This window comes from Ochotona princeps, chromosome 18 (genome assembly GCF_030435755.1).
Source record: "Ochotona princeps isolate mOchPri1 chromosome 18, mOchPri1.hap1, whole genome shotgun sequence".
In the NCBI taxonomy this organism is placed as follows: domain Eukaryota; kingdom Metazoa; phylum Chordata; class Mammalia; order Lagomorpha; family Ochotonidae; genus Ochotona; species Ochotona princeps.
The window spans coordinates 32,670,258-32,697,529 of record NC_080849.1 but is presented as its reverse complement, the minus strand read 5'-3'; the positions used below and the strand labels follow the sequence as shown (position 1 = coordinate 32,697,529).

The window sequence follows — 27,272 nt, the reverse complement described above, 5'->3', positions numbered from 1 at the left end:
CTATTAGTTTGCACAGAAGACAGGGGTGGAGACAAGTGACCCATTAATTGCAACTAATAGTGTGTGCATAGACCGATTTGGGATAGTGGACTATGGACCCTGTGTTGGCATGCACACACATATGAATTAGGTCTGGGATCACCTCAGATGAAGTTTCTTCGGGAATCCCCCCACCTGAACTGCTGGACTCAAGAATTCCAACTATGGAGAGAACTGCATGCTCCATGGTCTGACCATGGAATGCATGTGTCAGAGCTGAGCCTCCTCAGTGGCTCAGACAGAGCAGTGGACAGCATATCCAGGTGCACATGGAGGATATGGCAGCACACTTGAGCCTACAGAGGACACCTGGTACCGTAACACAGGACGGAGGACAGAACAAATCAATCAACTACCCAGCCAAGTGTTGGCAGTGAAAATCTAAGCAAATGGAGACTCTAAGGTGGACTATGTCAATCAGTGAATTCTGGAGAAATTTCATTGACTGGAGTGGCAAGATCAGCAGCAAAACAGAACTGCTGAACTATCAAAAGCACTTGAGCAGTGCCCTCGGAGCATGCCCCACATCAGGGACCCAGGGATGGTTGGGAGGCTTGGTGTGGCTTCTCCCTTTATCTCTCCCCTCCCCCCCAGATACAAGAAGGAAAAAAGAGAATGTGAAAACGTCTCACCCACTTTCCGCTAGCCTTTGACCCTTCACACCCTAATCAAATATGTAAAAATTAACAAAAATAAAATTCATACAATTAAAAAAAAGAAAATATTTATGATATAAGAACAACACTTTTGCTCTTGAAATTTAACAGGTAATCCCTCTGTTTCTGCTTAGTACTTAGTACACCAGACATATTCTGCTTCTACCACATTGGGTTATAACGTAACCCAAAGCAGAATACATTACGATTACTAATTAATATGCACATTTCCCTTATCAGACTAAGAGTTTATAAAGCATGTCTTCTTCATTTCTATAGTCAATGTAAAGCACACAGCAGGAAATTAGTAAACCTGCAACAGAAATGTCAAGTGCCTATAAAATCAGAGCAGTATCTGGCACAGTAGTAAGATGGTGTGCCAAGGTTCAAGTCCAGGGATCACTTTGGAGTCACCTTCCTGGGAGGCAGGAGAGACTCTCCTGCTATCCAGGAGAGAGTCCAGGAAAGAGTTTCTGGCTCCTGGTTTTAGCTCCATTGTAAGTACTGAGGGACTAAACCAGTAGTTGTATCATTTGCATGTGTGTATTTGTGTGTCTGTCTCTAAAATAAATCAAAACTAATAAATAAATTTTTAAAAATCAAGACTTTGCAAGACAGAATCACAAGACTAAATGTCTGAGGGAAGATTCAGAAAGAATCTAGCTAGCGCCTAGGCTTTGGCACGGGGTTAAAATCATTGTCTGAGACCAACAACATTCCATATGGACACAGGTTTAAGTCCTGACCACTCCACTTCCAACTCAGCTCCTGTTAATGCACCCTTGAAAACAGTGGAGGATGGTCCATGGGAGCCATGAAAAAAGCCCCTTGATTCATATGGGCACAGTTCCAGCCACTGGAGCTGTTTGTGAAGGAAATCAGTAGATGAAAGCCTCTTTCAGCCTCTTCTCTAATTATGCCTTTCAAGTAAACAAATCTTAAAAAAAAAAAAAAAAAAGAATCTAGCCAAATGATCTTGCTTTTAGAGTTGGAAACAAACTCTCAGAAACAAGGACTCATTCATGTTATATATCTAATAGCCACGGCAGTATTGATTCATTGTCCTTCACATTACATCTCTGATAACAGGAGACTTTCAGTTCAAATTCTTGACTTTCTATGAGAAATATTCAAAATTTTACTTTATGTTGGAAATGTGACACAAAGAACCGCTGAAGATTTTCATCCTGAAATTTAGAATCTTTTTACTGACAGTCATACTAAACCTAAAATTATCAAGTTACCCTTTCTCGGCTAGAATTAAAATTGAGAGAAGAAAAATTATGGAATATCTAAACCAAATAATTCTACAAATAGTCCTATCAATGTAAGTATAAATAACTAATTGCCTTAAAATATGCTCTGAAAGCACCTTACATGCTCAGGAAAATCTTTAAATGTGCAATTACAGGGTACTTCAGAATTATAAATTATACTGGCCTAAAAAAATTTTAGGGTGCTAAAATATCCTAAATTGTTTCTCCCTAAAAATCTATCTTATGTCCTTCAATATGCAAAGGTTTTTAACACTGAAAAAGAATCAAACCAAAACTATTAATTCAAATTACACAATAACAGGCAATTTCACGACTAGTTTTGTCAAGAACATATTTCCCACTTAAGTCAAATTAAGTATTGATAAAAGATTATATATTAATATGCATCTTACATTTTCTCAATACTAATCAAAATTAAAATACAAGTTTTAATACTTTGTACTTAATTATTTACATTACAAAAGAAGCTTGTTTTATATATACTTTCGGTTCTTTCATTTAACAACTTTTTATTATGTATATGTTGTAGACACGTCTTTAAGTGTTAGAATAAAACAATGAGCCAAGTAGCTGGGACTGTTTTTCAACATTGTCTTTCCAGGCTGTGACATTCAGTAAGCATTCACAACACTTGCTGAATAAACTCCAAGACTTTGAGTTATTTCTAACAAAATAAAAATTCACCAGAAATAATAATAAACCTTGTTACATACCACTGATGTTAAGGTCATAATCTCCTGCCGTAATCACATTAGCGACTAATCCTTCTGCAGGCTGGCTTCCAGAAACAACATCATTCAAAAGCTTCCGAATGGCTCCAGGCTGAGGCGGCTGGGTGATGATGTTGCTTACTGCTATCTTCAAGTTTTTAACTACATGAAGCTGATTATTAGGATCTCTCATGTGAACTTAAAAACAAACAAAAAAAGCCTGAAATTAATTTTATACAGTGCATAAGCCCAAATTGGGTTAACATCTTACAAACAAAACAAAAGCTCACAGAAACCAGAAATTCCAAGAGGAAAATTCTTGCAGAAATACATGGTTTGCAGTGTTCCCATACATGCTAAAAGGGTTAACAACACAGTTTAATAATCATAGGTTCCCTTCCTTTCCCACAATGCTGCTGTTCAGAAGTCCCCTCCTGCAGGTCCTACCTTCTACATTTGGAGTACTCAGAAACTAAGCACCGTCTCTAAGTCTCACCTCACACTAAAGCCGCTCCAGAGTAGTGAAGGTCTGCAATACCAACACTGCAAACAGTCGAAACAAGCAAGCAAGGGGAATGAAATGCTGGTCTGGGCTTCTGTCTATCTTCTCAGCCCTAGCACACTTACTAATAATCAATGCTCACATCCCTTCTCACTCCAGTAGCTCCTGCCTCCACTCATGCTCAATCATGAGACTTAAAACCTGTGATGCAGAGATTCAGCAGAGGCGGTAGTTTGAGAAAAAGGTAGCAAGACGACAGGGCCTGAAGGTCACATTAGATGTGAGCATGCAGCATCAGACAAGATGATGAGTTTGGAAGCAGTTCAGTTACAATGAGTAAGGTCCCAGCCTGTGGAGTCAACCCTCATCTAAATTCCAATCCATAACCTGTCAATTGGATTATCTGAAACAACTTTTTAACGTATCTGTCCTTCAATTTCCTAATCTTTAACGTAATTAATAACTACCTCATAGCGTTATTTTAAGGAGTTGAGATATTGCTAGATGGGATAGTGTCAATCAGTGAATACCATGCCTGACGATAACTGATGGAGACTCAATCAGTGGCAGCAGGTGCGTCATCTACTTCAGCTGTGTCACAAGTAATTACAAACAAGGAGACAACCGACATATCTGAGGAGCTGTCATGAAAAAATGTGGCCTGATGCTGCTTGGAGGGCCCTGTTCCATAGCAGAGTGCCTGGGTTTGAGCTCTATGTCCAATTCTAGCTTCCTCTTCATCTGGACAGCCTAGGAGAGCAGCTACTGACTCAAATAGTTGGGACCCTACTACCCATGTGGGAGACCAAGACCTTGGCTCATGCCTTCAGCCCACACCAACCATGATTACTGCCACAATTAGAAAGCGAGCCGGGCCCAGTGCAATAGCCTAGCGGCTAACATCCTCACCTGGTATGCACTAGGATCCCATACTGGCACCGGTTCTAATACCGGTGGCCCTGCTTCCCATCCAGCTCCCTGCCTGTGGCCTGGGAAAGCAGTCGAGGACGGCTCAAAGCCTTAGGACCCTGCACCCGCGTGGGAGACCCAGAAGAGACTCCAGGCTCCTGGCTTCAGATCAGCACAGCAATGGCATTGCAGCCACTTGAGGAGTGAATCAACGGATAGAAGATCTTCCTCTCTGTCTCTCCTCCTCTCTGTACATCTGACTTTCCAATAAAAATAAATCTTTTTGTAAAAAAGTGAGTCGACAGGAGATACGTCTCTCAAATAAAAATAATTTATTAAAAATTTAAATAATTTTTTCCAGTACTAAACCTTTGTACCAAACAATGGCCTTTCAAATTGAGGACTACATATTTTTTCAAATCACATATTTATTTAAGAGGCAGAAGAAGCGGGAGCACTGGAAAGACAGAAGGAACAATGGCGAGAGCACACACAAGCATTGCCATCCTTCGGTTCAGTCCCCAAATGGTGCAAATGGGCCTGGGGAGGCAAGCAGAGAACTCAACCCACATCTCCCACGCAGGTGGCAGGAAACCAGCCACTCATGCCAGGCATCATGCTTCTTGGGGTTTGCACTGCAAAGAAGCTGGAGCCACAGCCAGAGGCGGGTACTGAACCTCATGTACCCCTAAGCAGGACACAGGGGCCTCACCAATAGGCCAACTGGACACCCTGGCCATACTTTAGATACAATTATATCCATAATAACTGTTTTTCCCAAGTGCTCTGTCAAATCCTAAATCCTAAGATAGACAAGATTGCAAAATGTTTGAATATAATATATTTGGTCCAAACATGAACACTAGCACTTTAAATATATGTATAGAAGGCATCCATACAATTCTTTCACTGTAGTTGTCTAAAATAAAAGAAGGATAAATATGGACAAAAAAGGCAAAAAAGGGACTTCTTATGTGTAAGGCTTCATTTCTTCTTAAAGAAAAAAATAAATAAGACAGAGGGTTAATTTCTGTCAGTCCTAGGTAGTGAAGAGCTAGATGTTTCTTGCATTCTTTTATAAACATTGTTTAATTTAAATATATACACACACAGGCCTCTCCATAATCACATATCCCAGCTAGTATAATTATACAACACAGAAGCAAACTAAAAAACATTACAGCGTATTCATACAGCTTTAGGAACATACTGTGTAAGTATTTCCCTTAAAGTTTTTTGTTTTTTTTTTTGTTTTTTTTTTTAAAGATTTATTCGTTTTATTACAGCCAGATATACACAGAGGAGGAGAGACAGAGAGGAAGATCTTCCGTCCGATGATTCACTCCCCAAGTGAGCCGCAACGGGCCGGTGCGCGCCGATCCAATGCCGGGAACCTGGAACCTCTTCCGGGTCTCCCACGCGGGTGCAGTGTCCCAAAGCTTTGGGCCGTCCTCAACTGCTTTCCCAGGCCACAAGCAGGGAGCTGGATGGGAAGTGGAGCTGCCGGGATTAGAACCGGAGCCCATATGGGATCCCGGGGCTTTCAAGGCGAGGACTTTAGCCGCTAGACCACGCCGCCGGGCCCATTCCCTTAAAGTTTATCCATACTGTCAAAAGGTAGACATCCTTTGCCCAATTACCCTTACTGTTCCTAAGTGTTAACACACTCATACTCCAGGTTTGCCCTATATTCGGCGAGAGCAAAGTAACTACTAGGTAATCCTACTGACATATCCAAAAATGGATTAGGTGTGGCAACCAGTGTCTGAAACAGCCAAGATTCCCATTTCCTGGTATTCATACTCTCATGTGCCAGGGCTATTCTGTGTAGCAAACTGAACACAGCAAAAGCAACAGGATTTCATTCCTGAGATAAAGCTGTAAAGATGCAGGGCTCTGAACTAGGGTTCTCTGGCTGATCACTCCGAAGGAAGCAAACAGCCCCGTAAAGAAGACACTCAGGCAGCCCATGGAGAAGTCCACAGTCCACGTGGCGCAGAACAGAAATCTCGGCTAACGCCAGCAAGGAGCTGACACCACAATAACCATGACTGAGCCTGGAAGCAGATCCTCCAGCCCCAGATTCACACAGCTCAACTTCAGAAGACTCTGAGCCAGAACCATCCAAATGAGTACCCCATTACCGAGAATTCATCATGATAAGGTCTTATAAGGAGACGATGGCAGAGGTCTTCGGGCCCTGGCACTCATATGGGAGACCCAGAAGCTCCTGCCTCCTAGCTCATACCTGCTCACCTCCACTGCGGCCATTTGTGCCGTGAGCCAGTGAACACACACACATATATAGTCTAATACATCAAGTCTAAACTCTTAATTTCCAAGTCCTACACATGAATAGTACTCAAATTTGTTCTACCAGCCTCTTCTGCAGCGTTCAAAAAAATGTATTTTTCTTCAAAATACTGCTCAAAAATCTAAAAATAAGTCTCCTGATAACACGTTATTGTATTTAGTATGACTTGACAACACAGTGATCAAAGTAAATTTCCACCCAAAATAACAATACATCTGCAAGAAATGGAGTCCAATTTTTTAAAAAGATTTGTTTTTATTGGAAAGGCAGATTGACTGAGAGGAGATACAGAAAGATCTTCCATCCACTGGTTTACTCCTCAAGTGGTCCCAATGGCCAGAGCTGAGCTGACCCGAAGCCAGGAACCGGGTGCTTCTTCTGAGTCTCCATTGCAGGGCCAGGGTCCCAAAGCTTTGAACCATCCTCTACAGCTTTCCCAAGCCACAAGCAGGGAGCTGGACGGGAAGTAGCCGGGACACAAACCAGCGCCCATATAGGATCCCAGCGCATGCAAGGCAGATTTAGCCACTGAAGCATTGGCTGTGCCGAGTCCAATTTTTTTTTAACATTTCTTTGTCTAAGGAAATTTTAGCCACTTTAATTTTAGCTACTTTATTAGTTAAATTCCTAAATTACACTGCCTAAAGAAAAAGCTTTGAAGAAATCTCCACACCTGAAAAATAAAAACCCGTTCTAGATGGTAAATCCTTTCAAAACACATTTACCAAAAAAAAAAAAAAAAAAACACCTAAGGAACTAAGGAACTGCCTGCAATGCTGGAATCTCGTATATGTGCCACTTCTACTCCCAGGTACTCCCCTTGCAAACCAGCACTCCACTAGCGCACCTGGGAAAGCAAGAGAAGATGGCCCAAGTCCTCAGACCCATGGACACCCAAATGGGCTTCCTGGCTCCTGCCTTTGACCTGGCCTAGCCACAGCCTCAGACATTCGGGGAGTGAACAAGAGAATACACGATTTCTCTCTCTTGTCAGTCTCTCTCGAAACTGTCTTTCAAATAAATAAACTTTTTTAAAATTTAATTTTTGGGGCCCAGTGCGATAGCATAGTAGTTAAAGTCCTCGCCTTGCACGCGCTGGGATCCCATATGGGCGCTGGGTTCTAATCCCAGTGGCCCTGCTTCCCATCCAGCTCCCTGCCTGTGGCCTGGGAAAGCAGTCGAGGACGGCCCAAAGCCTTGGGACCCTAAACCCACTTGGGAGACCCAGAAGAGCTCCTGGCTCCTGGCTTCAGATTGGCTCAGCTCCAGCCATTGCGGTCACTTGGGGAGTGAACCATTGGACAGAAGATCTTCCTCTCTGTCTCTCCTCCTCTGTATATCCACCTTATCAATAAAAAAGTAAAATAATTTTTAAAAATTTAATTCTTTTTAGCAAAACTCTTAAATTTGTAAATTTGTATCAGCTCCCATCTCTCCTTACAAACAACTGACCCACTCTCAGCCTCGCTCAGGAATCCATGATCGTCTCATACTGAGCACCACATATGAAACCCAAAATCTCCTTCCTAGAATTCACAGTCCTTTAGGTGGGTAGCCCCCTCTGGTAACCAGCAGGGACAGCTTCTTCACTGGTCCTTCACCACTCAATCATGGTGCAAACATCTGCCCATATAATGCAAATTTCATCCTCAATAGACAGCTCTCTTCCTCTCTACTAATCCCCTATATCAGTTTCATTAATTCACAGATCATTAGAATCCTCCTCCTCCCATCCTTTCCAAGTCTGCACCATGGGAAGATACTGCATTACCATGGGTTATGCAGTCACTTGGGACTAGCACACCCCTAATCCAAGTGCCTACAGTTGGGACTGGTGCTGTGGCCCAAGCAGCTAAGGCCACTGCCTGCAGCACAGGCATCCCAGACGGGCACTGGGTCAAGTCCTGTCTGCTCTACTTCCAATCCAGCTCCCTGCTGATGTGCCTGGGAAGGCAGCAGAGACATCATAAAAGTGCTTGGGCCAGAAGCTCCTGGCTTCACACCATGACAGCTCAGGCTACTGCAGTCATTTGGGGAGCAAATCAGCAGACAGAACTCTATGTAACTTTGCATTTCAAGTAACATAAATCTTAAAAAAAAAAAAAAAGGCCCGTTGGCGTGGCCTAGCGGCTAAAAAGTCCTCGCCTTGAAAGCCCCGGGATCCCATATGGGCGCCGGTTCTAATCCCGGCAGCTCCACTTCCCATCCAGCTCCCTGCTTGTGGCCTGGGAAAGCAGTTGAGGACGGCCCAAAGCTTTGGGACCCTGCACCTGCGTGGGAGACCTGGAAGAGGTTCCTGGTCCCGGCATCGGATTGGCGCGTACCGGCCCGTTGCGGCTCACTTGGGGAGTGAAACATCAGATGGAAGATCTTCCTCTCTGTCTCTCCTCCTCTCTGTATATCCGGCTTTCCAATAATAATAAAATCTAAAAAAAAAAAGAGTGCCTGGAATCTAGCCCCACTGGAGGGATTCTCTTCCAATCTAGCTTCCTGCTAATGTGCATTCTCAAAGGGAGCACATAATGGCTTAAGCACTGAACCCTTGTCACCCATGAGAAAGATCTGGAAGACCAGGGCTGTGCAGGTTCAGTTTGGCACAGCCCTGGTTTTTCCAGCCATTTGGGGAATGAACCAACAGATGGAAGTGTGCACTCTTCTCTGTCACTAAATTTCAAAATCATGTAACACAATAGAAGGGGCTGGCACTGAACACCACCAGCCAAGCTGCCTGCTCCACTTTTGATGCTGGCTGGTGAAGCAGCGGGAAATGGCCCTAGTGACTGGGACTCTGTCATTCACCTGAGAGATATGGATGGAGTTCAGGGCTCCAGGCTCTGGCCTGGCCCCGCCCCACCCAATGCAGTCCTTTGGGAAGTAAACCAAGAATGAAAGATACCAGCCCCCTCTGACACTCCTCTCTCAGGAACTCTACTCTTAAAATAAGCAAATCTTTAAAAACAGAAACAAAAAAAAAAAAAAAAAAGGAAAGAAAGAAGGAAATATCTAGGTAGCTTTTATATGGCTACCTATTGAAATGGTAACATTATAGCATTATAGAAATAATTTGGTTAAGTAAGATACATGCTAAAATAATTCCACATGATTCTTTTATCCTTGTAACATGGCCACTAAAATTTCTCATTATATATGTGATTCACATTATGTTTCTTTTGGACAGTGCAGATGCTTAGCAAAATGGTGAAAACCTCACTTAGGACACACAACCTGGGATCAGATCGCCTCATTCGAGTCCTGGCTCCATTCTCAATTCCAGCTTCCTGCTAATGACCACTTTGGGAGGCTGCAGGTGATCCCTCAAGTATCCAGGTCACACAGGGGTGACTCATACTGACTTCCAGGCTCCTGGCCTTTTTTTGCCCCTAAGGTTTATGAAGCAGACTTTGGAAATTTGAGGGGTTGGAGGGTAGATTGGAGCAGAGAAAAACAAAGTATCTTCTAGGCAGTGGTTCACTCCCCAGATGGCTGTGAAACTAGCAGCCAGGATTCCACTCAGGTCTCCCATGTGGATGGCAGGGGCCCAAGTACTTGGACCATCATTTATTACTTTCTGAGGCCCATTGGTAGGGAACCAGAGCAGAAGCGGAAAAGCTGGGGCCCAGTATGATGGCTTAATGGCTAAATCCTCGCCTTTCATGCGCCAGGATTCCACGTTGACACTGGTTCGTATCCTGGCTGCTCCACTTCCCTGCCAGCTCCCTGCTTGTGGCCTGGGAAAGCAGTCAAGGATGGTCCAAAGCCTTGGGACGCTGCACCCCCGTGGCAGACCTGGAAGAAGCTTGTATCTTCTGGCTTGGATCGGCTCAGTTCCCAGCATTGTAGCCACTTGGGGAATGAACCAGCAGATGGAAAATCTTTGTCTCTGTACCTCCTTCTCTCTGTAAAACCTGCCTTTCCAATAACAATAAATAAAAATAAACCCTACAAAAAAAATAATCAAGGGAGGGGGAGCAGCTGGAATTCATTCACAGACGAAAGATCACTCTGCTCGTCTCTCTTTGTCTTTCAAATAAATCATACATAAACACTTTCAATGATGGGGCAAGCGCTGAGGCACTGCACATTAAGCCTCCACTAAGCCTCTGTCCACAGACCAGCATATCACGTGTGTGCATCAGCTCAAGTCCCAGCTGCTCCACATCCCACCTGGCTCCCTCCTAACGTGCCTGGGAATGCGGCACAGGATGGCCCAAGTCCTTGGGCCTCTTACCCACACAGGCGTCCCAGAAAACTCCTGGTTCCTGGGTTCAGACCAACCCAGTTCCAACAATTATGACCATTTGGCAAGTGAGGACCTGGATGGAAGATCTCTCACTCACTCGCTCGCTCTGTCTCTCTCTCCGTAATTCTGCCTTTCAAACAAATAATTTTTTAAAATATAGATGTGTGTGTGTATATATATATATACACTATTCATGAAAATACTGTAGAATCTAATGAAACCTATCAGAGAAAATCTACAGAAAGTCAGTACTGAGTATTATTCTTTATGAAAAAAAGTGGAAAACAGTAAACTGGCTCAAGTGTTTGGTTGACTTTTAAGAATAATGGGCACGATGCGGTGGCCTAGCGGCTAAAGTCCTCGCCTTGCATGCGCCAAGATCCCATATGGGCACTGGTTCGTACGCTGGCTGCTCCACTTCCCTTCCAGCTCCCTGCTTGTGGCCTGGGAAAGCAGTAGAGGATGGCCCAAAGCCTCAGGACTCTGCATCCGCTGTTGGAGACCTGGAAGAAAAGCTCCTGGCTCCTGGTTCAGATCAGCTCAGCTCTGGCCACTGTGACCACCTGGAGAGTAAACCAGCAAATGGAAGATATTTCTCTCTATCTCTCCTTCTCTCTGTAAATCTGACTTTCCAAATTAAAATATATACATACCTATATATATATATATACATATAGGTATATATATATATATATATATACACACATAGATAATCTTTACAAAAAGAACTTAAGAATGGGAGAGAGGGGCACTTTATTGCTGACCTAGTCAACACTGGAGCCTATGAGTGAAGTACAAGCTGAAGAACATCCAAGAGTCTTTTCTCCGCTCCTTCATAACCAACCAACCTGTGGCATGCAAGAATTCATGGCACAGCACTGCTCGGTGGTGAATGTCATCAGAACCGAACAAACATCACAACTCTTCACTTGAAACAGATTTATTAGAGGGCAAGATGGCCCTCGCTCTCCTCTCTAACTCTACCTACCCAGGAAACTCACACTCCTTCCCTCCTTTGCCAGTCTACAGGAGACAATCAGGCACCGTGGTGCAGTGGCGGAGAGGGCCTTCGTTCTGCAGAGACCTTAACAAGAAACTCCATTTGCACTTGCTATGCTGTGCTTGCAAAGTACTGAATCGACCAGCACTTGGTAGTACACCTTGGAATTATAAAATCACAAACCACAATATTTTCCTTAGCGTCTACACTGGGGAAAACATGTAACCCCTCAACCGGATAGATTTCTCCCTCTGATCAAGCTTCTACTGAAAAAAAAAAATTAAGATTTTTTTTTTCCCCATCCATATAAGCCTAATTAATTCCAAGTATCTTTATTAACTACGACTCCGGATTCCTTGAGAGGTTCAGTAAAATATTCTACATCTAAGGAATTTTTTTTTTTAGTGTTTATCGAGAAAAACTGATCAACAGTTGAAACTGAAAGGATCCCCTGTACTAAGCAGATCAAACTTTACACCCAAAGAGTTGAGCTGCACACCACGGGAGAGGTGACAAGTCGGCAGCATCTTGCCCTCCCTCCGCTGCCCGTGTGCACCTGCCGAAGCCTTTGCCGCGGCCCTAGGGAACGGCAGGAGCTCATTTCCCAATTTTGCACACCACAGTTGTCCAGAGAAACGAGAGGCGAGCACCGAGCTGTTTTTGACAAGCTTGCTCCAGGATCCTCCTCCGGGACGTAAACACCGCCCGCCCATCCCCGCGCGCCCCCAACTTCCTCCTCCTGCTGGCCATGGCTCTCGCGGAGCCCCGAGGAAACCCCCGTACCCTCGGAAGTGAGGCGAGAGAAGGGCTTCAGCAGCTCCGCAAAGCTCAGGTGATTGAGACGAGTGAGTCGCTCGGCTTCGTCGCTACACAGCGCGGCGACGCAGGGCACGAACGAGTCCGGGATGAGCTCCTGCACCGACTGGACGCACTGGGCCATCGCCGCGCCGGCGGCCCCGCACTCCGGCCCGCTCTTGCAGCTCAGCCCGCGGCTGCCGGGCCCGGCCGGGCGGGGCCCCGCGCTGGAGCCCGGAGACGAGGACAAGGAACAGACGCCGCCGCCTCGGCGGCCGGGACGCAACACTGAGCCCCCGCCCCGTCACCGCCGCTCCTCAACGCCCGCTCCGGCGTCCTCGCATTCCTGTCGGATAGGTGGAGTCTCCGTCAACCGCCACCTGATCCTCTGGACGCCAAATCCTCGGTCACTGCCCGGCCGGAACCGCCATGACAGGGCCGGACCCTGACCCACCGGGTGCACTCCTCCCGGCAGCCTCCGCGCCCGCCCCTCACGTGACGGTCGCCTTACAGGCGGCAGGGGCGGGGTGGAGAGCGACGGCGGCCGGTGGGGGCGTGGTCGCAGGCGGGGCCGGCGGTGGGCGGGGCCGGCGGGCGGATGGCCGCTCCAGGCTGTGTGCTGACTTCGCTGTGTTGGACCGAGCGGTCCGGCGGACGGGGGCGGCCGGTGCTGCTACTGGGATGGAGGTACCGAGCCGGCCCCACAGGCTCTGCCTAGCCGCGGTGAGCAGCTGCCGCGGATACTTGGGCTACTCCCTGCCGTCTCCCTCTGCGCCTCCCACGGCCACCGGCGGAGCGGCAGAAGCACCTGCCGAGGTGCGCTGCCCGCCAGGCGCCAGGTCCGCGGTGGACCGGGGATGGCGGGCGCGGTGGGGGAGGCCCCGGGGATGCTCTGAGAAACGGACTGCCACACACGTGGACTTGGCCAATAGCAGGAAGGCGTGCTGACGTGAGTGCTGCAGCTCGCAGACGTGTCAGGGACTACCGGCGCGTCGGTGTGGGTCACAGGGAAAGGGTGTGTCCACAGGCGTGCACCGGTCGGTCCGCAGCCTGTCCCTCCTACCCTCCGCTGGAGTGTCTGCTTCCTAACAGAGGAGAGTCATGTATGTACCGCGTGGAGCCCTGCGCTGGCTTCCAAGCCTAGTTTCCATTTTTACATATTGTTCCTATAAACAAGTGAAAATGGATGAAAGGGATTTCTTGTGTCGCTCAGCTGTTTGAAATCCTTTATGTGCGAAAAATAGAAGGCGAGGAAAATACAGCGCTCTATCTTGGTTGTACTGTATCTTGACTCAAAGAGGCTTCTCCAACATCAATATCACAAATTGATTTTTCATGCTGCGGTTTTCAGCTTCGGAAGAATTTATGACAGGTGAAAAGTAAGCTCTCTCCTACAAGTGGAGAGAGGTAAAGGACAACAGGGCATAATAACATGTGCCTTGGCCACAGATCCATTTAAGGGAGACGGCGAGTGTAAGCCGAGCCTCAGGAACTCTGCACCTGACAGCTCCTAGCTACTCTCTTGTTCACCATAACCTATTATATATTTATGACGATCTGGAACAGAGGACCTTGAAGGCTCCCAACAAACAAGTGATCAGAGAAGGGAGATACTAAATACTGTGATTAAACTAATACAAGCTGTATAGATGCTCAAAATAGCATACTGTACCCCATAAATGTATGCGACTATTACATGCTAATAAAATATGAAACCCTTGTGGAATGTAATATACATATATTGCTAACAAGTTTTTCTTATATCTCTAGGAATACTCATAAATTCCTTTTGACTGCTTCAGGTCTGAATCCCTTTTAAGAGAACCTCATGTTGTAAGACACGCTAAGGGATGCAGGGAGAGGGATCCTAAATATAAACTCACTACCTAGTATTCAACTAAAAAAAAAAAACAGGTTAAAAGGGTGATGTATGGAGCAGGCACTGTGGGGCAGCATCCGGTGTTCAAGTGAGTGAGTTCAAGTCCCACGTCCACTTCCTATACAGCTTCCTGCGAGCTCACAGCCTGGGAGGCAGATGGCTTCAGTACTGGGATCCCTGCCTGTCATGTGGGAGAAGCCCCAGATTTCCTGGCTCCTGGCTCCAGCCCAGGCTGTTTGAGGTATGTGAGGGAATGAGCCACAGATGGAAGACATCCACCCTCAAATCTTATCACTCTGCCTTGAAAGTAAATAAGTGACTAAATGTTGTAAAGGCAATTTGCTTTTTTTTTTTAAAGATTTATTCATTTTATTACAGCCAGATATACACAGAGGAGGAGAGACAGAGAGGAAGATCTTCCATCCGATGATTCACTCCCCAAGTGAGCCGCAACGGGCCGATATGCGCCGATCCGAAGCGGGGAACCTGGAACCTCGAACCTCTTCTGGGTCTCCCACGCGGGTGCAGTGTCCCAATGCATTGGGCCATCCTCAACTGCTTTCCCAGGCCACAAGCAGGGAGCTGGATGGGAAGTGGAGCTGCCGGGATTAGAACCGGCGCCCATATGGGATCCCGGGGCTTTCAAGGTGAGGACTTTAGCCACTAGGCCACGCCGCCGGGCCCGGCAATTTGCTTTTATACTGAAAGCTAAACTACTTGTATTTTACTCTTTGAGAAGACTTTCACAGGTAAGTTAGCGTATGTGGATTTTTTTAATATACATATAAATAGCAACATAAAATTCACTCCTGGAACCCGTAAGGTGTCTCCATGGGCTAATCCTCCACTTGCAAGCACCAGTATCCCATGTGGGTGCCAGGTCGCATCCTGGCTATTCCATTTCCAATCCAGCTCTCTGCTTATGGCCTGGGAAAGCAGCAAAAGATGACCCAAGTCGCTGTACCCAGGTGGGAGGCTCCTGGCTCCTGGCTTCAGATGAGCTCAGCTTCGGCCATTGTGACCATTTCTGGAGTGAGCCAGTAGATGGAATATCTCTTTGTGTGTGTCTCTCCTTCTGTCTGTAAATCTAACTTGCCAATAAAAAATGAATAAATCTTAAAAAAGGAAATATGTATAAGTAAAAATTCAGTGATTTCTACCATGTTCAGGAAGTTGTGAAACTATTAATATTATGTTTCCATTTTGAGTCTTTCTGCTCCCCCATGCTCGTCCAGCTATTGCCAATCACTAATTTACTTTCTGCTGGTACATTTAACTTATTTTGGCCTTTACATGTGCTATGGAATCCTATGCCATGTGTGGTTTTTCTCATTTGGCACAAGTTTTCGAAGTTCACCCATGCTGTTCGTGACTCAGTTCCCTCCTGTGGTTGAGCCTGTCTTGTGTATTGGTAATCTAATCCAACATATCCACAATGAGGAACCTGACTATAAGAACTTACTTCTTTCTTATACTGCCCTGATTTGTCTTTTGGCAAGGGATGTTTTGAAATGTGGAAACCTCTGGAAGAAGCTGAGATTTTCAGTAGCCTTAGGAGCAAGCCTTTAACTCAGGATTCTCATTCCAGCGTGAGCAAAGAGCAAACGTGATAGCTTGTATAACTACATGGAAAGCTCAAAGGAAAGAAAGAGCTGTCCAAATAAGGGAATCAGGGGCCAAATCTTAGGGTGGTGCAGCAAACAGGACTCTGTCATTCTGTTTGGCTTCATTCTCAAAATGGTAGAAGCCACTCTCTGGGTGATAGACTTTGCCAGCATGTCTAGGTCACGTCCTCTCAGCTGACCGAAACAAGCAGAAGTGGAATTCCGTGTCCCCCAGTGCCATCCACTCAGCCCAGGAAATGGCTCTAACGTGACCTGCTTTCATGAAATATCTTTCCCTAAGCCTCTTAATTTCCAGGGGAAGTAACACATTTATTAGCTAGGAATGGAGTTATATTTCCATACTCGCCAACAGGAATAGAGGATCCTGACTAGGAAAGTAGATATGGGTATGTGTTGTGACACAGTGTCGTGGGGCACTCAAATCCTCTATCAGAGTGTCCGGATTGAAGTCCTACCTTGGCTTCCAGTCCAGCTTCCTGCTAATGTGCACAGTTGGGACACAGCAAATAATAACTCAAGTTCTTGGGTCTCTGCCACTCACATGGAAGATCTGGGTGAAGTCCCTGGCTCCTAACTTTGGCCTAGACTAGGTCTGACTGTATGGGCATTAGGGGCGTGAACCAGTGCAGGAAGATCTCTTATTTTTCTCTCTGTGTGTGTATGTGTCTCTAGTTTACAAATAAATAAATACACAATGTTAAAGAAAAGGGAGTTAATCCTGTTCACCTGTCAGACAAAAAGAATACCCATTTTACATCTCAAGCCGTTCACTGGCTTTGCAGCCCACGTACACACACTTGCCACATGATTCTAAGTATGCCTGGACTCAGTAATTACCACTGTCTAAACTGAAAATAGACTCATCTCCTACCCAAAGGCAGATCAGCAAAAGTCACATCCGGTTACAGACTCAGTTCCAAACCAAGGGATCTCTGGATGACACATGCTTCTCTCGGTCAGATCCACACGTGGATTTTCATGGGCCTATCACCAATAGCAAATTTTAAACGAAAACCCAAGTCAAAAATAAAAAAAAAAACAAAACAGGAAAATCTCAATCCCATTTTTGAAAGAGAGACTACTCTTTTTGGAAGGGTACTACCAAAAGTTCATGGGAATAAATATAAAAAAAAAAAAAAACCCCGATGCATGAATCCCACAATTTTTGGCATCTGCATGAACATATCCCACATTTCTATGAACTTTCTGAAGTATCTTCAAGCAATGGTCACTGTACAGGAGAGCAAAAACCCAGTTCTCCAGTGAATGGAATGAATTCCATGACCAGCCAAGCTGATCTGCATCTACTAGAAGGATATTCCTTAATCAGTACCCCTCAAGGCCATCCCTGAGAGATGAGCAAGGTAGGGGCAGAGTGATCTTTTAAGGCCTGTATCTGTATACTATTTGCTAAATTCTAAGGATCTAGGGATTGTCTGACACTCTTCTGGGATGATTGGGCATAAAATCGGTGAGGAAGTGCCATGGCTCAGTGGCTAAATCCTCACCTTGCATGTGCCGGCATCCCATATGGGTGCTGGTTCCTGTCCAGCTCCACTTCCCTCCAGCTCCCTGCATGTGGCCAAGGAAGGCAGTAGAGATGGTTCAAAGTCTTGGGACCCTGCACCCAAGTGGGAGACCCAGAAGAAGCTCCTAGCTCCTGGCTTCAGATCGGCTCAGCTTTGGCTGTTTTAGCCACTTGTCTTATTCAAAGTCACTTTGACAAGTTCGTCACTTTACTTTGGTGGTAAAAAAAAAAAATGTTTACATGTGAACTTGGCACAATGGCTCAATTACATCTTCACCTTAAAAGAGCCAGGATCCCATATGGGTGCCAGTTCCCCGGCTGCGCCACTTCCCTTCCAGCCCCCTGCCTGTGGACTAGGAAAACAATAGAGGATGGTCCAAAGCCTTGGGACCCTGCACCTGTGTGGGAGACCCAGAAGAGGCTCATGACTGCTAGTTCAGCTTGGGCCATTGCAGCCACATGGAAAGTGAACCAGCAGAAGGAACATCTTCCTCTTAGTCTCTTCACTCTGTGTATCTGCCTTTCCAGTAAAAATAAATCTTTTAAAAACAAATGTTTACATGTATGAAAAATGAATATAATCAGAAAACTACAAGTGGATACTAGAATTATTTTGGAGGGCACCAAAGTATTCCAAACTGCATGCGGGTTTTTTTAAGTATTTTTTTTCCCTAAAGATTTATTTATTTCTATTGGAAAAGCAGATTTACAGAGAGGAGGAAACATAGAGAAAGTCTTTCATTTTTAGATTCACGCCCCAAAGAGCCACAACAGCCAGACCTGAGCTGATCCGAAGCCAGGAGCCAGGGTCTCCCATGTGGGTACAGGGTCCAAAGGACTCAGTCCATTCTCCACTGCTTTCCCGGGCAACAAGCACAGAACTGGATGGGAAATGGAGTGTCTGGGACATGAACCAGCACCCATAAGGGATGCTGGCTGCTTTGGGTGGAGGACTAGTCTGTTGTGCCATGGTATCAGCCATGAAGTACTTTTGTATTTTGGTACATCATGTTGTCCACATTTTCATGCATTATTTTATTTTGTATGAGTGATATGAGTCTGTTCTGACAGTGGCTGTGACTAACATTTAAGAGGATGAACAATGCAGGAAAAGCATCTCCACCACTTGTGAATAGAAACATCACCACTGTTGATCCCCAGGACTGAGCATAGTTCTTTACCTGCGATATCTATTACCTCAGGTCATCACACAAACCCTAAGGGACACGAATGTCACCAACTTTGCAGAAGCAAAAATGAGAAACCCAGAGCAGTTAATTAACTTGCCCTAAGATAGCACTAAAGTCAGAAGCACAACTCAGCTTGACCCCAGACGTTTTTGGGGCTTCCTAAATTCAGTTTTTTTTTTTTTTTTTTATAATCCATTTTATTGTATTGTTGTTGACAATCTTTACATAGTTAACTATAGTTGAAGGAAAAACAAGAAAGAGAGAGGAAAAAAAAAAAGGTTCAGGGGGATAGGGAGGTGGGCAATGCTATTATGTCCATATTGTTTCCATCATGTATCTGAGGTAAAAGGGGATATTGAGGGAGAAGCCCCACCCGGTTTCCCGCCCACCCCAAGTCCCGGATGTGGGGCATGCTCTGAGATATGTGCTCAAGTGGAGTTAATAGTTCTCCAGTTATGAGTCACTGCCAGTTTCGCTCGATGAGGTCGTCCACTGATTGATATGGTCCATCATGAAGTCTCCATTTGTCCCATATTTCGCTGCCAACATGTAGCTGAGATGAATGATTGTCCTATTCTGTCTTCTGTCTTTTCTTGGTTAGAATTCTGAGTCCAGCAGTTCAAGTGGGGAGATCTCCAAAGATACTTTGAGGTATTCCCAGATTAGTTGCTTGTATGTTCTAGCAAGCACAGGGCCCGGCACAGTCCATCACCCTAATCAGCTGGTGGTTGCAATTGCTGTGTTGGTTCTGTTTTCAGTCCCGAGTTGCACTGGAACCAATGGGTGTTGCAGTCCAGTCTGGTTCGGCCCTTACATCAACCAGTGGGAGCTGCAGCCTAGTTGGGGCGACCCACAATAACCCCCACCAGACCCGCCCCCTACCCTGGTTTGCCAGTATGTGTAGCAGGAGACCAATCTGTCCCCCATCCCATTTGGCTCTGGTGCTTGTCAATGGGTATTGAAGCTTAGTTTTATCTAGCCAACTCAACCATCCAGCCCTCACAGATATTGTTGAGTACCTCTCTATCTAGCCATCCCAGCCCCCGTCCTAGTTTTCATGCCCTCCCACGGGAATAGTGACCCAAGAAGGGGGAACCACTTTTTCCCTCCCAGGTCTCTCTGTTCCGGTTTATGCACTCTTTAGGTGGTCCTGTGATTTGACTCGACAGAATTAGTCCCCAGTGCCAGCTTCTGCCAGCTGATGCTGTGGCCCTGATCTAGTCCACATGCAGCGCACAGGTGTTGTAGCCTTGCTTAGTCGTGTCTGTCTCTATCCCAGCCAACACTCTCCAGTGGGAGTGGTTGTCCAGCGAGGGGACCAGCCCCTTAACCCCCCCGCCAGCTCTGCCCCTCCCTTCCTGGATCTCACGTGTGCTGGATGGGTGCTGCATTCATATCCAGTGCAGGCAACCACGCCCTGGCGTTCCATAATGTGTACTGGTTTTGTCGCAACCAAACCCGGCCCATTCCACACTCTGTTCTGGTGATCAGATTTGCCAGAGGATGACATGAACTGATTCAGCCTGGTCTGCTCCTGACCCATGCCAAATGCATGCCAGTGGGAAACTTTCCATGGCCTATTCTGGGCTGTTTCCAATAGATGACTTCTTGTTTTCAAAGTATCGACAGATATTTTAGTTTGCAATAGTTTGCAATTGTAAAAATGTTTTGTTTATAACTTCACAAAGTTTTTCTCGTTCCTGAGACTCATACTATTTAAGCTTAGAAATCAGGCCCAGCACAGTGGCCTAGTGGCTAAAGTCCTCGCCTGGAAAGCGCCAGAATCCCATATGGGCGCCGGTTCTAATCCCAGTGGCCCCACTTCCCATCCAGCTCCCTGCTTGTGACCTGGGAAGGCAGTTGAGGACAGCCCAAGGCCTTGGGACCCTGCACCCGCGTGGGAGACCTGGAAGAGGTTTCTGGCTCCTGGCTTCGGATCGGCGCAGCACCGGCCATTGCGCTCACTTGGGGAGTGAATCATCGGATGGAAGATCTTCCTCTGTCGAATCCACCATGGTGGGAGGGTTTGGGGAGGGGTGGGGAGAATCCAAGTACCTATGAAACTGTGTCACATAATACAATGTAATTAATGAATTAAAAATAATTTTTAAAAATTTTAAAAAAAGATCTTCCTCTGTCTCTCCTCCTCTCTGTATATCTGTCTTTGTGATAAAAATAAAATAAATCTTTAAAAAAAGAAATCTAGGACTATTGCTTCTCGGTCTTTTGGCTAAGATCAAGTGTAGAAATCTGGGACTAGGGGTTTTCTTGCATTCTTTGAAATATGAAGATTTGAGCAAATCATTCTTTCCATGATTATATTTCACTTATTTCACCAGCAGAGGGTGCTAGAGAGCACCAGTCATAAGACTCATACTAATTTCGTATGTACACAGTTCCCGAGACAGTATCTACCTATTTGTACACAGTTCCCGAGACAGTATCTACCTATTTGTCAGTGGTTAGGGGTTGCCCCGAATTTTTTTTGTAACTTAGAAGATTATTGAGCTTAAAGATCTTGTGTTATGCTACTTTAAAATACTTTTTAAAAAGGAAGATTTAAATATGCAATCTGTATATTGGGATACTTATTATTTTATAAAATGAACTGCATGTTTAGAACGCCCTATTAGCATTATAACTCTGACTAAAACAGATGGATTTGTAAGAGTGAATCATAACTGCAAACTTGCAAGCTAAAGTTCTTAATTCTGTTTTAAACTTAAATATTTAAGTTCCATATAAATTTCCTCTAATTTAATATGCAACAAAGTAGGATCATCTAAAAGTATTCTCCTCCTTTAGAGCTCTTAGAGTTAATATCAGAACTGAATTCCAGTTACTGTATTTGGCTATGAAAACGAGTAAGTACAGAGGGAAGAAAAGAATATTCATCATAGCAGCTCCAAACAATTCTACAAATTTTAATCCTCAAGTTTTAGGCTTAAAATAAAGTACAAAGTCACATTCCATATTATAGATCGGTAGCAAGGACCCAGGATTTTGTACTAACTGACAAATAAACAGTACATGTTTTTGATGTGCAACATGATGATTTGAAATATATATACATCAAGGAATGACTCAATCAGCCTACTTAGCATTAACACTACCACAATGCTTATCATTTATTTGTGGTGACAGCCTACTGTGTCATCGAATGTGCTGCCACTGAAGGGACTGTCATTACCCATAGTGCCATTGTTGTACAAGAGATATCTTCACCCAAAACTTTCCCTTTTATTATCAAGGTTTATTTATTTTAATTGAAAGGCAGAGTTACAGCGAGACATAAGAAGAGACAGAGAACTGTCTGCTGGATCACTCCCCAGTAGCCACGATGGCTGGGGCAGGCTGACCCAGGCCAGAGCCGCAAGCCCAGAAGTCCATGCAGACCTCTCGAGTGGGTGGCAGAGCCCAAGGACTGTGACCATCATCTCCTGCCTTCCTGGGCACCGTAAGAGAGAGCTGGGACTAGAAATTGATGGGATGCTGGTTTGCAAGTGTGCCACAATGCCAGCCCCAGTGCATGACTTCCTATTTAGGAAACATTACAATCTCATCTTACATGCAAGAAAGCCATTCTAAAGAGGGAAGCTGAGACGCCTCTTCGGGCACACAGCTAGGAAACGTTGGTAGTAGACTGGTGAGCACAGCTGCCTTGCAGGCACACAGCTAGGGAAAGCTCAGTTTTCTGACTTTGTCTTGAGTATGTTTCATTTTATCTCTTCTGCTTATATATTAAATTGAATTTACTATGGGGCTATTTTTGTACTTTTCTATGTCTTAAAAATTATTTAAGAGGGGCAGCACCATGGCACAATAGGTAAGCTTTCACCAGCAGCACCAGCATCCCATATGGACACTGATTCGTGTCCTGGCTCCGTTCCATTCCAGCTTACTGCCTGTGGCCTGCAAAAACAGCAGGGAATGGCCCAAGTCCTTTGGACCCTGCACCCACATGGGAGACCCCAGAAGAGGCTCCTGGCTCCTGGCTTCAGAACAGCTCAGTTCTAACCATTGCAGCCATTTGGGCAGTGAACTAGCAGATGGAAGATCTCTATTTCTGTCTCCCATCTATTTCTGCCTTCATATGAACATAAAATGAATCTTTAAAAATGTACTTAAGGCAATAGATACTTTTAAAATTAGTCCCTTTTATAAATGTCTAATCTCTAACATATTAAGTATGATTTCATCTAGGTCAAAATAAAAGGAATCATCATCACAATTGCTAAGCAGTCCCCAAAAGCTGTGCACTATTTAGGTCACTTGCTATAGAGGTTAAAAATATATGCAGATTAAAAAAAAATTTGAGAGAACTAAACACATGAAAAGGTGTCTCTTGTTTATAGATTGGCTTAATGTCACTAAACTGGCTTACATCCTTGAGATAGCGAGATTTGTAGATGCACTGAATTTCTTATCAAAATGTCAGATGGTTTTTTGTTTTGTTTTGTCTTCAGAAATTGAGCAGTTGGAGCAGGTGTTTGGCATGCTGGGTAAGGAGCTAGCTGAGACACGTGCATCCCATCGTGAAGCCCCTGAGATCTAGTGCCAGCCCATCCCTGATCCCAGCTTTCTTCTAAGGCACATCCTGGGAGGCAGCAATGATGGCTCACCTGCTTGGGTTCCTGCCACCTGCAGGGGCGTCCAGGATTGAGTTCTGGCCTCCTGGGTTGTTGCTAGTGTTTGAAGAGTGAACCATTTGCAGATGGAAGATCTCTCCGTCTCACTTGTGTGTGTGTGTGTGTGTGTGTGTGTGTGTGTGTGTGTTTGACCATCTTGTTGCCTTTCAAATGAAATAAGTGCAAATCTAATCTTTTTTAAACTGACAAGTTGAACCTAAAATATATGAGGAAACTTCAAAAAGTTTTTGGACAATGGGTTTGTGATTGTATTTCCACCAACTTTTTGAAGCCCCTTTGCGTATGACAGTTCATAAGAATGAGAGTAGCCAGAGCAGTCTTGAAGTAGAACAAAGTTGGAGAATTCACACTGATTATGAACGTACAAAGCCACAGTAGCAACAATGTGCTACTGGTGTAGGATAGGCATATAGGATGATTAGATAAAATTGAGAAACCCCAAAAATAAACCCTGGCATGTAAGGTTGACTGATTTTCGATAGATTGCTGGGACAAGTAGATGAGGAAAAACCAGTCTTTTCAATAAAGGGTGGTAGGACAACTGGGTAGCTATGTGAATGAAGTTGAACTCTTACCTCAGTTCTTTGGATACATTACCAAAATCATGAGCAACAAAAGAAAAAAATAAGTTAGACATTACCAGAGTTTTAAAGTTGTGTCCCATAAAAGTAAAAAGACAGCCAAAAGAATGGAAGAAATATTTGCAGTATATATCTTATTATAAGCTCATAAAAATATGATAAATACTACCAAAGGCTAGATTTGTATATCAGAGAAACAAATAGATATAGATACAGATATAGATATAGATATAGATATAGATATAGATATAGGAAGAAAATGTTTAGGATATGTAAAAAATTATTAAGATAATCATAAGAAGATTAAAACAGCCAAATGAGGCCCCTCACAGTGGCGTAGTGGCTAAAGTTCTAGCCTTGCATGCACCAGGATCCCAATGGATGCCGGTTCTAATCCTGGTGGCCCCACTTCCCATCTACCTCCCTGCTTGTGTCCTGGGAGAGCAGTCGAGGATGGCCCAAAGCCTTGGGACCCTGCACCCATGTGGGAGTCCTGGATGAAGCTCCTGGCTCCTGGCTTTGGATCAGCTCAGCACCAGCCATTGCAGTTACTTGGGGAGCAAATCAACAGACAGAAGATCTTCCTATGTCTCTCCTCCTCTATATATCTGTCTTTCAATAAAAATAAATAAATCTTTTTTAAAAATGATATAAATCTATATTTCTTCAAAAGTTATGTATAGTAAGCCCATGAGAACTTAAACTGTTAAGGAAGTGAAAATAAAATCATTGTAAGGTACCAATTTATACAAATAGAATACTTGTAATCAAAAAGAAAGTAACAAATATGGAAAGAACATGGAAAATGTGAACCTTCATAAATGGCTCGTGGGCACATACAAGACTTCCTCAAATTGTTGAAAATATTGTTACCAAGCAACCTAACAATCCCACCCCCAAATGAAGGAAAAGCATGTTTTTGCAAAACCTTTTACACAAACTTCACAACAACATTATTCATGATGAACAACTAATGGAAATAACCCAAATGTTCACAAACTCAGAATTGGACAACAAAATGCACTGTACCTATGCAGTAGTAAATATTGGGCTGAATATTGGGCTAATATTGCTATGCAATGGGTTAAGTCACAACTTACAGCACCAGCATCCTATATCAGAGTGACAGTTCCAATCCCAGCTGCTCCACTTCTGATTCAGCTTCCTCACAATGTGCCTGGAAGGCAGTGGATGATGGCCCAAGTGCTAAGGTCACTGCCATCCATATGGGAGACCCAGATGGAATTCCTGGCTTCTGGTGCAGTCCTGGTTGTCGTGGCTATTTGGGTGGTACACCAGTGGACAGAAGATGTCTCTTTCTATCTCCTGCTTTCTCTCTCATGTGCTGCCTTTCAAATGGGCAAATCCTTGAAATAGTGATTTCTTCAGTCAGAATTCTTACTGTCTGCTTTAGCTCTGCCTCTTCTCTAATATAATTCTTCTTATCCAAATTCTTTTCCTCCACCTATTTTTGCATATACCCGACTTCCTCCTTTTACTCATTTTTTGCATCACACATATTAATATGGCTGTCTCAACTCTAAAATATATAAAAAACCATTACCTCTATTTCTCTGGTTTAATTTGTTAAAATAGATTAGCTGGTTTTAAGTGCCTATCCTTGCTGCAATTTCCATGGTCAGTGACAGCCACATAACACTGATGGTTCTATGGAAGAGACAGGTAACAAGCTCCATACAAAATTTCTCTTTACTCTCATCACCATTTCATAATCCTCTTTTTATCTGGTAATTACTTCTTGGGCCCGGCAGCGTGGCCTAGCGGCTAAAGTCCTCACCTTGAACACCCTGGGATCCCATATGGGCGCCGGTTCTAATCCCCGCAGCTCCACTTCCCATCCAGCTCCCTGCTGTGGCCTGGGAAAGCAGTTGAGGACGGCCCAATGCATTGAGACACTGCACCCGCGTGGGAGACCCGGATGAGGTAATTACTTCTTAAAAGATTCATTCATTCATTCATTCATTCATTTTGAAAGGGCCAGTGGTAGAGACAGGGATAAGGAAAGAGGGAGGAACAAAGAGCATCTTTTCTATCTGCTGTTTTACCCTCCAAATACCTGCAACAGCCAGAGCTAAGTCCAGATGATGTCAGGAGCCTGGAAATCCATCTGAATCTCCCACATGATTTGTCAAAGATCCAAGTGCTTAGATCATCAATTCATTGTTTTCCAGATACAATCACAGAAAGTTGGGTCAGAAGCACAGCAATTGGTATTCAAATGGTTCTCTGATATGGAATGTCAGCTTCCCAAGAGGTAGCTCAGTTCACTGAGCCACAATGTTAGCCCCTTCACCTGATTAATTCTTATTTCTTTCTTTATTTATTTATTTGAAATGCAGAGTGAGGGAGAGAGAGAAAAATCTTCTGTCCACAATAGCTGAGATTGGGCCAGAGCAAAACCAAGAACTAACTCCACCCAGGTCTCTCATATGGGTGACAGGAACTCAAGTATTCAAGTCACCACCTGCTGCCTCATGGATAAATATCTGGGATTCAAGTGTTTGGGCCATCATCTGCTGCCTCCCAAGCACATAACCAGGAAGGTGGATCAGGAGCAGAGCATCTGAGACTCAAACAAGTCCCTGCAAAATGGGATGTAAACATTCCGAGTGGAAGCTTAACATGGTACACCACAACACCCACCCCGACCCAGTTCTTATTCCTTCAAACTTCAGTTTTGAAAGAATCAAGTGTCACCTTCTCATGAGTTTATTTCATTGACTCTCATACCTACACCATCCCTCAGTATGTTTCATAGCATACTATATTACAGAATCTATTACTATAATGTAATCATTTGTTTGTTTACTTATTCTACCCTGCTAAATTCTGAGTGTTTTGAGGCTAAGTACACAACAGATGATCATTTCGTCACCTGTATGCAATAAATGACAGATATGAAGGCAATCCACAGAAGCTGTTGTCAGTGGCTTTTTAATGCCTCATCTTTGGAAAGCAATTTGGTGTTGTGTTTCAGGAGCACTGAAATTGTTCATCACTATGTTTGAATTGATTCCACTATAAAGGTTCTGTTTCATTCCACAGCATTTACTTCAGGCTCTGCTCCAAACCCTGGGACTTCAGGCAAAACCACTCCTTATCTGTCATAATCATGTTAGGACTCCTGGCAAGTGGGCTGCTCTCCATGGTTCTGAACTATGCTTAGCCATGAAGATACATGCCTCATTCACAAATTCTCTTTGTGTATTTTCATCCTGGAATTGGGAACAAAAAGAAGCGTAAACAGAGAGAAGTGAAGAGGACAAAGGAGTAAAAAGATCATTATAGGTATAACACTCCTAGATAGACACAAAAGCAAAATTGATATTGTCAACGTTGTGGCAATTCGGGTATGTT

The 27,272-nt window shown here is 44.5% G+C and overlaps 2 protein-coding genes across 6 annotated transcripts in view; one reads left to right on the top strand and one right to left on the bottom strand.

Moving 5' to 3' along the window:
• The window catches only part of TRAPPC8 (trafficking protein particle complex subunit 8), an 85,120-nt gene extending 72,190 nt beyond the window's left edge, over window positions 1-12,930 (bottom strand). For all 3 annotated transcript variants that reach the window (XM_004579569.4, XM_004579570.3, XM_058677107.1), the window contains exons 1-2: window positions 12,431-12,930; window positions 2,686-2,880 (exon numbers count right to left, since the gene is read on the bottom strand). In XM_004579569.4, the coding sequence (XP_004579626.2) occupies window positions 2,686-2,880; window positions 12,431-12,587 (352 nt within the window). In that variant the 5' untranslated portion in view covers window positions 12,588-12,930. The remainder of the gene's footprint in view (window positions 1-2,685; window positions 2,881-12,430) is intronic.
• A 119-nt stretch (window positions 12,931-13,049) lies between these two features.
• RNF125 (ring finger protein 125) overlaps window positions 13,050-27,272 on the top strand; it is a 93,852-nt gene continuing 79,629 nt past the window's right edge. For 2 of the 3 annotated variants that reach the window (XM_058677135.1, XM_058677133.1), the window contains exons 1-2: window positions 13,050-13,165; window positions 14,448-14,562. The gene's annotated coding sequence lies outside the window, so the exon portion shown is untranslated. The remainder of the gene's footprint in view (window positions 13,166-14,447; window positions 14,563-27,272) is intronic. The other variant, XM_058677134.1, reaches the window with a different exon arrangement.